This window comes from Balaenoptera physalus, assembly GCF_965194825.1.
Source record: "Balaenoptera physalus genome assembly, chromosome: 11".
In the NCBI taxonomy this organism is placed as follows: domain Eukaryota; kingdom Metazoa; phylum Chordata; class Mammalia; order Artiodactyla; family Balaenopteridae; genus Balaenoptera; species Balaenoptera physalus.
The window spans coordinates 69,760,057-69,772,446 of record NC_138896.1 but is presented as its reverse complement, the minus strand read 5'-3'; the positions used below and the strand labels follow the sequence as shown (position 1 = coordinate 69,772,446).

Sequence of the window (12,390 nt, the reverse complement as noted above, 5' to 3'; positions counted from 1 at the left end):
TCCTCCCTGGTCCTGATGCCCTGCCTCAGGGCTAGGCCCCACTGGCGGCAGCTGACCCGCTGCCTCTTGGCCACCACCTCTCCCTCCAGCTCATCCGAATTCAGGCTGGGAGAAAAGTCAGGAGAGGGAACGTCAGCCTGGCCTACACCACCTATCACTGATCACTGCACCACCCTCCACGTAAATGCTCCAGGGATGGGGCATCCTGAGGGGTCATCTCAGGTCACTTGGGTATGAGAAGGCACTCAGCTTTATTTACAAATCTCTGCAGGCTGCAGAGGCAGCGTGAGCTTTGCCAGCAATTCCCCCTGGCTCGGAAATCTCCAGTGTCTCCTTAGTCTCCAGGCCCAGGTCTGAGTACCTCAGTTGATGTTCGCTGCCATCTAGAAACCCCTCTCTGCATCTCCCCTCCCCAAGGATTCAGTCCCCAGGTCAAGTTTGAGCCTTCACCTTCTGGCTAGCAGTGCTTCTTTTAGGCACCGTAGTTAAGAATGGAAGAGGAAGCTCTGTGCTGTTATATTCAGCAGGTGGAAGGCTGGTTGCTGCCTCAATCCCTAACTGCCCCCTGAGGTGATCTCCTGGGGCCCTGACACCTGCTACCACAGCTGAGCCTAGAAGGGGCCAGCAGAAAAACCCAAAGTCCCCCTTGACTTCTCAAATTTTCCCTGGATTCCCAAGATGGGGCCCTTCTCTCTCTGCCCCACTGGCCTCAGCCTTCTGCACCCCTGCAGCCCCTAGCCCTGAGCCCATGGGCCTCATGCTAGGCCCTCCAGCAGCCTCAGCTGCATCACAGCGTGTAAGACAAGTGTATCCATTGCTTAGAGCTCGGTATCTGCTATGCTGGGGGTTCTGCTTCTGGTCTCTCTCTGCTCACTGCCCTGGGCCAGAACCCCTGCCAGGCTTGGGGCAGCCCCCTCACCACCAGAGCTGCTATCCAGCTAAGTCTGAGAGCCTTCTGCTGCCCCTGCTTCCCCCAGTGACCCTCTCCCTCCTCATGGCCAGCCTGGTGTGGCCTCACATCTAGCCCATCCAGGTCAGCCATCCCCTTCCAGAAGGAAACCCACATCCCATTACCCCTTTAGCCACTGCTGTTCCTGGCAGAAGAGGGGACAGAGGCATGTCTGGGTGGGTAGAGGCCACTTTGGATCTACAGAGGGACAGTGGCCCAAGACCACCTCTGCTGAGCGGCCACGTGGATGGCGTGAAAGGAGTCCAGGCTGGGAGGCAGCACACCTGGTGCAGTCATATCCTTGCCCCAGTAGGCTCTAGGACAGGGTCCGGGGCCTCAGCAACCCCCTCTGAGCAGGGAGAGGGTGTTCTGCAACCTCTATGGTCCATGTATGAGCCTGGAGTCTAAGATGTCTGGACTCTGGCCAGGACTATGAGCCCCAGGGCCAGCTAGTCCCAGCCTCCACCTCCAGGAAGCTCTCCTCATTTCTCTTCTTTCTTCTTCTTGGCCTCATTCTTCTCATCCTCCTCTACCTTGATGGCCACTGTATCCACACTGTCCTTCTTCTTCTTCTTCTTCTTATCCTCTGTGGAGCAGAGGAAAAAGGGTGCAACAGGAGTGAGACAGGGTCCTAGGGCCTGCACCAGAGCCTCCCAGTCCAGCCCTTCATGCCTTCTTCCTTCCAAACCTCTCCTACCGGCAGAATAGCTCCTTGTTCTCCCTGCCTCACTCTGACCCATTTCTTTGCTCTGGTCTCCAGAAACAGGGCTGGGTCCCCTCCCTGAACCAGGTGGAGGGGAGCAATAGGGCAACTCTGGGTGGCAGGATCGAGGAACTGGCCAGCTTGGCAGAGTCAGAGGGTGGCGGGGCTGGGGGCCAGGCCTGCTCACCTCCAGGGATTTCTGTGAGCTCATTGAGGGGTGGCACAGTCTCTAGTTTGTCCGTGTACATCTTGGCTGCCTTTCGCTGTAGGTACCGGGCTTCAATCTCCTTCCGGGTCCGTGGCACGCGGCAGTTGAAGACACAGCAAAGAGTGATAACTACGGGGAGGACAGAGCAGGCTTGGCAAGGGCCAGAGCTCAGACACCCCAGGAATGGTTCCCAAGTTTCAGGCCTGTCTCCATCTACCTATGTGTGTCCTACCCAAGAGACACTCTCAGGAGGCTCCACATTTTGACAAAACCCCTGTGGGCTCTGGGATTTTCAGAATATCTTTCCTGAGCCGGGCTGGCGTCACATAGTAGGCCCACTTTCAGGAGGGCCTTGTGCTTAATTTGTTATTCTGCTGTCACTTTCTTGAAATTCTTAATAATTTTTGAACAGAGGGGCTCACAATTTCATTTTGCACTGGCCCCATATATTGTGTTACCAGTCCTGGTTCTGGGGGGTCTTTCTGACTAGACTGAGAGGTCCTGGAGGGCAGGCAGTGGGCTAGACCATGACTCAAGCTATAGCCTCCTGGAGGGTGTCCTGTGCTTCTAACCCAGGCCTCTGGGCTCCTGTGCATCCTAGTTTTTCCTCCCCAGGCTCCTGAGAGCACCTCAGACCCTGGGGGACATGGCTGCATCCTCCTCAACCTCCCTGAGGACAAGCCAGGGCTGCTCCTGGCTGTGAGAGCCTGAAAGAGGGCACAGACCTTGCCCCGGGGCCTTCACCTCAGACAGAGTTATTCCAGGAGTGGTTTTCTGGCTCAGGGCAGCTGTGCCCACGCAAGCTGGGCCAAGGCATGGAGCTGGCCTGTCTAGGGATGGGCAGGGCAGGGCTGCCAGGACCCGGCTGGACTGAGTTTATTTTTCTAAGGCCCCTACAGTCTGACCACCTTGGCCCCAGCCTCAGGGGAGGGGATGGAGCTGCTTCCTATTATAAATCAGATGACCAGACATAACTTCCTGACAGACTCCTAGGGGCAGGAGGGCCAGGTAGGACAAGTCAGGCCTATTTTGGGGAAGATAGATCAGACCCATGTGGCCTGGGCTGGAGCACCCCTTGGGGTCATCTTGTGCAACCCCTTCAGCCAATGTTGTGGTCCCACTGAATCTCCCCCAGACTCACAGAATGAAAGAAAACAAATGAATGAGATGGTTTCAAAGCCTTTGTGGCTGAGGACAGGACTGGACTCCTGAATAAATGGATGGGGTGTCAACAGCATCCAGGAACACATGGTGGGGGGTTAATTGTGCAAGGGTCCCAGCAGTAGGTCTGCCTCTCTTACCCAAAGAACTGGGTTCTGGTCCTCTCCAGACCCCTGTATGCCAGAAGTCCAAGGTTGGACCTGCACCCTACTGGCTTGGACCACCTCTTCCAGCTACCCCACCAGGTGCCTCCTCAGGACCATGCCCATGCTCTCTGCAAAGGCTGGAGGCCTGGGCTTTAAAGGGAGCTCAGCCACAGCTTTTGGCAGTCAGAGCAGGACTCAAGCACTGCCCGTCACTCCAGGCCTGCCCCACCCAGCCTGGCCTGTTTGCGTCTCTTCAAAGAGGAGAGGAACAAAGTTCCTTGGATCGAGTTCCAGGCCCAGGCAGGGGCTTGGGATAGGAGTCCCCAGGCTGGAGGGGACCCTGAAGAGGTACCCTATCCAACTCCAGCTCTCTCCACAAGGTTCTGGGGGTGATGCTCCACAAACAGCTGTACCACCTAGGCCCAAGCAGACAGGGAAGTGGGAAAGATGTTTCCTCCCCGGGAGATGGAGTTCCCTACTCCCTAGAGCCCTGCATAGAGGGTAACAAATGCTAACCTGTTGCTCAGAGGCCTTTGGGACTATCCCTTACCTTTCTCTAGGAAATGGGTTTAGGAGTAGAAGTCAGTCTGTGTGGTTGAGGTCCAAGTGCCTTTTTGGGCCTGACACTGCAACTTCCCTATGTGGCCCTAGGTACTTCTACCATCTAGGGCCAAGCAGAGCCCTGGAGAAACCATTGGGTGTCTTGAAGCCCCATGGTGCCCTCATCCCTGCTTCTTGTGGTGCCCCAGAGCTGCTCCTTGGACCTGCACCCTGGATTGCTCCTGTGGCCCCTGCAGGGCAGATACCTCCCCCAACCCTGCCTCTTGGTACTGGGGGTTATTCCCCTCTCTGGACACCTGAGCTGGGGCTGCAGCCACACCTGTTTTTCTGTGGGGCCTCCACTCAGAAGCCTGACTGATCATTGGCCTTGGCTAGGAACAAAATGCAGCCTCTTGCTCAGATCTAGCTCCCACTCCAGCCGGGAAGACATGGGGGGTGGGGGTGGAAGGGCACTTCTGGTGCCAAGAGAAGCACATGCAAATTAGAGGTCCTTGTCTCCCCTGGAGCCCCCGCATCTGGATGGGCCCTTGTGATCAGCCCTGCCCCCAGGATAGCTCCAGCTAAAACTTAAATGCTCCTTTAGCCCCTGACCCAGGTGCACTCAGTAAACGTCTTATAGGGGTTATCTGAGACCTGTGTGAAGGCCATTTCCTTGCACCTCTGCCCACACTGTACCTCTGCCTGTAACGCCTTTCCAGCTGCCTAACACAAAACCACTCATCCATCCTACCGATCTACAGCTTGGAGGACCCCTCCTCCATGAACCCTTTGCTGGAAGAGTGTGCTTTCCTTCTCTTTACTGCCTGTGCTCCACTCCTCCCTTTGGCCTGTAGGAACCTCTGTCAGACTCTGCTTTGTACCCTGGCGGCCTCTGCCATCCAGTCGGCGTTTCTCGGCCCCCTTTTCCCCAACTCCAGACCCCAACTCTGGAAGGACAACTGAAGGGAGCATGCCAAACCGGCTTCTGCTGCGACTTCGCATCAAGCAACTCCCAGGTCCAAGAGAGGAAGGGGTCTCCTGCTTTTGACTGAGGTGGGTGTGAGTCATTCCAGGGAAATGGTATTTGACAATGCAGGGTTTGCAGCCTGGGAGCCACATTTGCTGGGTGTCTGGGGAGCCTTTGGGCTGAACTGCAGCCAAGGGTGGCCTATGCTGGGGCCCCTGGGTGTGGGTGTTTTAAGCTGGCCAAACTGCAGAAAAAGCATGAGGAGGCCAACGATAGGGAAAAATGACACGTCTTCGTCCTGGTTCAGTGGAGTCCCCTGTAATTACCATAATTGCCATGTGGCTGCATCCCCGGTCAGGCAGAATACTTCAGGTCACCACCGGCCTGTCAGCCCTCCACAGGGACTTTGTGTGGATCAGGAGGTGCCAGAAACCACAGCGGGCCTCCTGTGGGCGCCTGGCCTGCCTGCACTGCCCGGAATTGCTGCTCTGAGTCCCTGGGGGTGGAGTGGGGGGGTAGGGGGGGCGGTGAGGCGGTGCCGTGCTCCCGCTGTGTTGTGGCAGCGGCAGGGGGCGGTGATGGGGGGAGCAGCTACTCACTGATGGACAACACGAAGAGCGAGAAGATGCCCACCACGTGCCACAGGCGCATATCCCAGAACACCACCGTCTCCTTGGTCAGCGGGGGCGGCTTGGGCTTGGGTGGGGCCGTGCTGGGCTGTGGGTCAGGAGAGAGTGGAATGAGCCAGGCAGAGGCCAGGGGCTGGGACGGGGCCGAGAGAGGCCCAGGTCTCAGCAAACACTCACTCAGTCCAAACATTTCAGAATCTCCTAGAATCAAGTGTCTTAGACATTCATAAACAATGCCTCAGACCTTGGGAAGTTCCAGATTTAGAACGAGAAGAGGGTAGAGCCCCAGAACCATGGATCTGGGAACTTGGAGTGCAAGGGTGGTTGATGCTTGAGGAAACCAAAGCGCAAGGGGCAAAGGTGGATGGCTTGTCCCAGTCAGGTTCAAGGACCCTTCTCTCCTCCTGCTCCAGCCCTGGGCTCCTCCACACAGGCAGATGGGGTCTCAGGACCAAGGCCAGAGACAAGGCGAGTCCTGTCCTGTGGGACTTTGCTCACATGTACCTCCAGTGTGGGGTGGGGTGTGGAACTGGAGTCAGGGCCCCGTGACTCTGTTATTTGACCAGGACTCCCACCAGGTGGCCTCAGCAGTCACCTGTCCTACCTGAGTCACCGCCTCTGACCAGAAGGCTAGGCCAGAATCCTCACAAAATGGGTCTAGATAATTTGTCTGAAATGCAGTAGCGACACCTGGAGGCCAAAAGCTGTAAGCATGGCTGGAGCAATCGTGAGCAGAGCACAGCGCACCACTTCCCACTTTCCCAGTAGGACACCACCCTGTCCTGGGGGTCTGAGGGGACATGGCCCTGCTCTGGTGGGTGGGAGCAAGACCTATCCCTGACCTGTGGGGCTGAGAGGGATATGAACCTATCTCTGTCACCAAGTTTGGCTGAGGGGTGTGGATGGGGGTTAGTACTTGGAGGGAGAGGGGATCCTGGGGCATCTGTGCAGTGCCTTGTCCCCTGATTAACCAAATAAGGACAGACATGAGGAGTCTCTTCCAGCTCTCTGGGAAGGAAAAGCAACCTACAGCTCAACCATCTGTCCAGTCTTTCCTCTGGTCCATAAGCATGGATGGGGCACCTACCAAAAGCCAGGTACTTCTTCATCTAATGGACACCACCCTTCAGCATGTATTGGGGACACTTGGAGAGGATCAGCAACCTGTCCCAGGTAACCCAGAGGATCTGTGTGCCCAGGAGTGGTACATGATTCCCGGCTCTTTTCTCTTAACCAAGGCAAACTGGGGTAGGAGACTTCTTTTCTCTAGGCCTCGGTTTCTCCATCTGTTAACTTGAGTGGGATGGTTCCAGCGGTCTCTGGGAAGCTCTCTACACAACCTGAGTGGTAAAACTGACAAGATATCCTTCCTCAGCATCATCCCAGGGGCCTGGACCCATTTGCGGGCTCAGACACATGTATGTGAGGTCTGGCACATGTGTGTGGGGTTGGAGCACACATATGGGGTTAGGGCTGGGCACTGTGGGTATAGGGCACGTGCAGTTGGATACACATGCATGTGATTTGGCACCCATCTGTAGAGTCAGGGCCAAGGTCTGGGCAGTGGCAGGGTTCCCTGAAACTAAGGCTCAGTGTGTTGGCCCAGTTGGGTTGTATAACTGGAAGATTCTGAGGGCCACGGTAAAGATCTCAGATTCAGAGCCTGGGCAGCCAAGAGCTCACTTCTTACACATTCTTGTTTCAGCTTTGTTCAAGACACCCTGATAGGGGTCTTGGGTAGAGGGAAACAGGTAACAGTTGGGCATCTCCTTGTGGGCACTGCTAGGGGTCTGAACTCAAGCTTGGAGGCCTGGCCTCCCTCAGAACCTCACAGGCTGATGGAGGGTGATGCCTGTGGGTGGGGGGGTGGTGCCATGGACCCCAGCCCTGCTCATCTTTCTGGTGCTTCCCTGGATCGCCTGGACTCAGCCAGGCCCTCCTTCAGGCTGTAGGCAGATGGCAGGCAGATGGACTTGAAATGCAGTTTCCCTTGATGGGCTGGGAGAAGATGTTTTCCTGGGGGCTGAGGGAAGAATCCTTGGCTCAGAAGTGAGTTGACCCCCACGCTCAGGCTTCTCCTACACCCAGACCAGCTCAGTTTCTGTGCCTGAGGCCTCAGGGCAGCTGGTGAGGGGACCAAGTACACTCCATGGGGCTCAAGCCAGCCTGGCTCCCCTTACAGGGACACTAGAGCTGACATCTGACTCCAGCCCAGCGTTCTGATCACACCCCCTGGTCAGCAGCAGGAACAGGGGATGCAGGGCTCTGTCTCCATGTACCTCAGACCCACCAGTTCAGGGCTGTGTCCCCTCAGACCCCAAGGATAAGGCCCTGTCCTCCCTCTCCCATCTTGTCCCCCAGCACCTGCCCCTTGAGGGCTCTCCTGGGCGCTTGGCTGTCTCTTACACTTCTGTTTCCCTGCTGTCTCCACTCTGCCACTGCCTACAAGGCTCCGACCCCACTCCTCCCTTGTCCTGCCTCTTGGGCCTTCTCCCTCCGGCCTCATGCTCCAGAATTTGGGGTCTGGTCAGCCTCTCTGACTCCCCTTCCTGGCTCAGCAGGAATGGGGTACAGAGGGGCCAGCCAAGGAGGCTGCAGATGGCCCCCACTCTTCCCTCCCTGGCCCCAGCCAGGCTCCTGGCCAACCCCCCAGCCGTCCTCTTCACCTCTTCCTGGGCTATCTTAGCAGCAACTAACCGTTCTCCCAACTACGTGCCCTCTTCTGATTTATTCTGCTTCCAAACCAGGACTCATGGCTCTTGCCCGCTCAGAAACGTTTGCTAGCTCCCAGTTATCACCAGGACCAAGTAAGACCCTGAGTCCTTGGGCCCTGCCCTGCGTGCCCCTCCCCTCCAGGGCCTAGTGTGCAGCATGGAGTCTAACTCAACACATGGCTGCTCTAGGAAGGATGTCCTCACCCTCCTGCCTCCCACCCACCACCTTCGACCTCACTAGACCAAAGGTTAGAATATAGGGGCTGAGCGTCCCCCATCAGACACTCGCTGATGCCCGGCTGTATCTCCAATCAGACCAGGAATCCCTAAGGTCAGAGTGAGTCTCCCCCATCAGAATAATGTTCCTGAAATCAGAGGCTGTGCCCTCCCATCCGACCAAGGACACTAAGATTGGGGGCTGGGTCTCCTCCACAGCCTGGAAGCACTTGGGATAGAGCTGTGTCTCCCCATTAAGTCAGGACCTCTAGGGCAAGAGGAAGGGAAAAACCAGCTCCTGGTCAGAAAGGCGCCTCCCAACCCTCTGCCTGGAGGGTGACAGCCACCCCGAGCCCCTCCGCGCCGCCCCGCCTCACCTCCACCAGCTGCCCGGCGACCCCCGCGAGGCAAACCCCCAGGGCGGCGCCGCCGCCCAGCGCCCAGAGCGGCCCCGCGCCTAGCCGCTGCCCCGCCATCTTTGGCGCTCCGCACAGCTCGGCAGCAGGTCAGGGGAGCCGAGGGATGCCGGCCGGGCCGCCTTGGCTCGGTGACTGCCCCCTGGCCAGCCGGCGCTCGGCGGTGGCGATCTGGTCGAAGGCAGGCTGCGAGTGGGCATCATTTATTCATTGTCGGTGTCTGGTTCCTGTGCTGCCCGCTCCCACACCACTCTGGGTGGAGGGCCCGCCCCTCTCCGGAGATCACGCTCCAGACTCCGCACTCCCCTACCCTGACCGAGACCGACATAGGGCCGGGAGTGGGTGGGAGGGAGGACAGGCTGGGGTCAGGTCCTTGAACAACAGGTCCCACCTTCCCTTCCCCACTCCGGCCTCAGTTTATTCATTTGGGACAAAAGGGAGGGGCTGGAATCTGCTGATCTAGGAGGCCCTTCCCATTCTGACGTTCTGAATTTGAAAAACTGTACTGGATCCAGATTGGGGGGGTTGGGAATGGCATGGCAGGCAGGTTGCCATGGTGACAGGTGCTCGGGGATGTCCTGGGCTTTCTGGGCTGGCTTCCTGCCCAGAGGCAGCTCTGGTCACTCTGGACACCAGAGCAGGGGGGAGGGAGAGGGGGAACAGGGGATGCCTTGGTCAGAGGAGCCAGCTGCGGGTGTGATGGAAGGTTCCTGAAGGAGCCAGCATCTGTGACCCCACAGGACAGGGTGGGCTCCCCCTGGAAGGGCTGGAGGACCATGTTCTGCTTCTGATTGATCCTCAGCCTCTTCCCCAGCCTGAGCTCTGACTCTCACTCCAGTCTGAGCCATGACCCTGACCTCACACTGAACCTGGCCCACGCTGCACTCTGGTCCTGACCTCAGAGTGAGCCTTGACAACCCAGGGATTGAGGGAGGGAGGCTCGGAGGAGCTGTGGAGACCTGGGGAGGACTTCGGAAGAGGAGTGGGGAGGGCTGCGATAGGGAGACTCCTCTGATCCATCCTCCCCCCTCTCTCCTTTCCTTCCTTCCTTCCATTATTATTAATCTGAGAAGCAGCCCAGGTGTTGGACCCCTGCATTCCTCATCACCAAGGGCACCAGTGGAGACCTGTGCAGGCTGGGGTGCTTTGGGCCTTGGACCTGCCCTCAGAACTGGGGACCCTGTAGATCCAGAGTCTTTTGCAGCTCCTGCCTGGCGGTGCCATAGATGGGCAAGGACCAAGGCAGGCTGCAGCAGAGAGGAGAGGGCCAGCTGCGGATACCTACAGGCGTCAGGGCTAGATGACAGGGCAGGCAGGAAAATGAGAAAACCACTGGCAAAGGACAGCTGGCCCATCGAGAAGACCCTTGACAGTGGGTGGCAAAGTCTGGGGACTGGGTGGGCTGGGCTGGGCCACCCCACCCTCCCCAGGCTTGCCCTCGTCAGGCAAACAAGAATTTCACTGAAGCCCAAATCACTTGCTGCAGCTCTCTGCCCACCATTTCTTCAGGCCATCTGTTATGAAAGCCACACTGATCAGCCAGGGAGGTCACCCTTGGGACAATGGGGTCAGAGAAACCTTGGCTGGACTGGGCTGAGGTTAGTGAGCCTGACAGTGGCCTTGAGTAAACCATTACTCCTCTCTGCTTTGATGTCCTCATCTATGGAATGGAGAGGGCAAGACGCTCATCACAGGGCTGATGGGAGGATTATATGATCTAATGATTATGGGAGTGATGAGTACAAGCTGGCGCTCCTTGATGGGACAGCTCAGCCCAGGAGGGGAGGGTGTCATTGCTTCTTTCCATCCAAAAGGTAGGGAAAGCCCAGTGAAGAAATCTGAAAGGGAATACAATCATGTGTGTCCCCAGTGTCCCCTGATATGGCCTCTGCTCCAAGTGGGCTTTACCTCTCGGCAGGCTGTTGAACACAGCTGAAATCTCACTGTATGCCATTTATCATACACCTTTTTCCCAGAGCTTTTTCCCAATACAACATCCTAGATCCCCACATCCCCCAAACACAGTGTCAATACTGTCATGCAGGCTTTGGAGTCAAACTGACTTAAAATAACAAGATGGCCCAAAAAGCTTAGTGCAGTTTTAAGCTTTAATAACCTCAGAAGTATAAAGCTACACACTTACAAGAGACACCATTTGGAAGTTTAATTATTTAAATTTCCTTTTTTGCCCTTTGAAGATGGCAAAACTTGACAGAAAAGAATTAAAGTTATCCAAAATTCACGATGAAATTAGCATAAAGAAAATATAAGGAATGAAACTTTCAAATTATTTTTCTTGTAAATTTGTAGTTTTATACTTTATAACTTCTGAAGTTATTAAAGCTGAAAACGAAGACTTATGGGTCATGGTCATATTGACAGTAGTGAGCTCTCAGTGGGCTACTGAACCTCTCCAAGCTTCAATCCCTCATCTGTAAAATGAGTATAACTACAGTATCATGGCACCTGCACATTACAAGCCTTCAGTAAATGCAAGTCGTTTTGATTATTGCTGTCACTGTTGTTAAAGGCAGTGTGAAATTACATTGTATAAAACCCAACTATACTTTGTTCAATCAATTCCTTATTCTCGAAAATTTGCGTGTTTCCAGTTTTCCAGTGTTAAACACCATAGTGAGAGGGACATCCTGAAAGCTAAAGCCTTTTCCACCTTTTTTTTTTTTAACATCTTTATTGGAGTATAATTGCTTTACAATGGGTGTTAGTTTCTGCTTTATAACAAAGTGAATCAGTTATACATATACATATGTTCCCATATCTCTTCCCTCTTGCATCTCCCTCCCTCCCACCCTCCCTATCCCACCCCTCTAGGTGGTCACAAAGCACAGAGCTGATCTTCCTGTGCTATGCGGTTGCTTCCCACTAGCTATCTATTTTACGTTTGGTAGTGTATATATTTCCATGCCACTCTCTCTGTCACATCTTACCCTTCCCCCTCCCCATATCCTCAAGTCCATTCTCTAGTAGGTCTGTGTCTTTATTCCCGTCTCTCCACTAGGTTCTTCATGACCTTTTTTTGTTTTGTTTTGTTAGATTTCATGTATATGTGTTAGCATACTGTATTTGTTTTTCTCTTTCTGACTTACTTCACTCCACCTTTTTATTCCTCCCCCCTGTTTACTTGTGAAGAATCGAGGCCCAGAGAGGGGTTGTGTCCTACCTAAGGTCACTCAGGAACTGGGGCCTCAAACTCAGTTTTCAGCTCCTAACCCATAGCTCTGCTCCCTGTCCAGTACTGTTTCTACTTCTTATGAGGGTCCCCATGTATTCCTGCACCCCACTCCCAGTTGGGCCCATCAGGTCTGGGGTGGCAGAGCTCTGGACCCCCACGCTCTCCAGCCTGGCTTCCCTGGAAGATAGTGTTCCCTCCATGCATCGTGGCATGAATGCTGGCCTGCAGAATCCTGTTTGTCCCTTGTGTATTATTTTTAGCTCCTATGGGTTTCCTGTAGGGATCCAGTCCAGCCTCCAGGGCCTCTGGGTTGGAAGCTGTGGGCAGAGTCATTTGGCAGGGGCCAGGGGACCCTGTGGACATTCTCTTCTGGAGCCTGAAACCTCAGAGCTCAAGGTTCAGCTCTGGGGAAGCAGGGGTAGGGAGCGAGGATCCGCCTAGTCACAGAGCCAGGCTGAGATCCAGTGCATCTTGGACTCAGCCTGGGCTGGGGGTGGGGGCTGGGCGGCCTAGGCCTGTGACACAGTGGCTGGGGCCTGTTGGGAGCT

The 12,390-nt window shown here is 55.5% G+C and overlaps 1 protein-coding gene across 3 annotated transcripts; it reads right to left on the bottom strand.

The window, feature by feature from the left end:
- Positions 1-232: 232 nt before the first annotated feature.
- On the bottom strand, positions 233-12,232 carry TMIE (transmembrane inner ear). Of its 3 annotated transcripts, none has more exons than XM_082414259.1 (4): positions 8,611-12,232; positions 5,274-5,391; positions 1,840-1,989; positions 233-1,535 (listed from the first exon to the last, which is right to left on the bottom strand). In XM_082414259.1, the coding sequence occupies exons 1-4, from the start codon at positions 8,707-8,709 to the stop codon at positions 1,432-1,434; spliced, it is 471 nt and encodes a 156-aa protein (XP_082270385.1). In that variant the 5' UTR covers positions 8,710-12,232; the 3' UTR covers positions 233-1,431. The 3 variants fall into 3 exon arrangements, with proteins under 3 accessions (XP_082270385.1, XP_082270384.1, XP_082270383.1); XM_082414258.1 differs by having other exon boundaries at positions 5,274-7,326; positions 8,611-8,642; XM_082414257.1 differs by having other exon boundaries at positions 5,274-8,672.
- Positions 12,233-12,390: the final 158 nt, after the last annotated feature.

Excerpts from the sequence above, each read along its gene's own strand:
- TMIE (XM_082414257.1), bottom strand. The coding sequence starts at position 5,493 with ATGTTTGGACTGAGTGAGTGTTTGCTGAGACCTGGGCCTCTCTCGGCC. Across the intron at positions 1,990-5,273 it reads GCTCTTCGTGTTGTCCATCA|TTATCACTCTTTGCTGTGTC; the intron begins GTGAGTAGCTGC and ends TCCTCCCCGTAG. Across the intron at positions 1,536-1,839 it reads GCTCACAGAAATCCCTGGAG|AGGATAAGAAGAAGAAGAAG; the intron begins GTGAGCAGGCCT and ends TCTGCTCCACAG.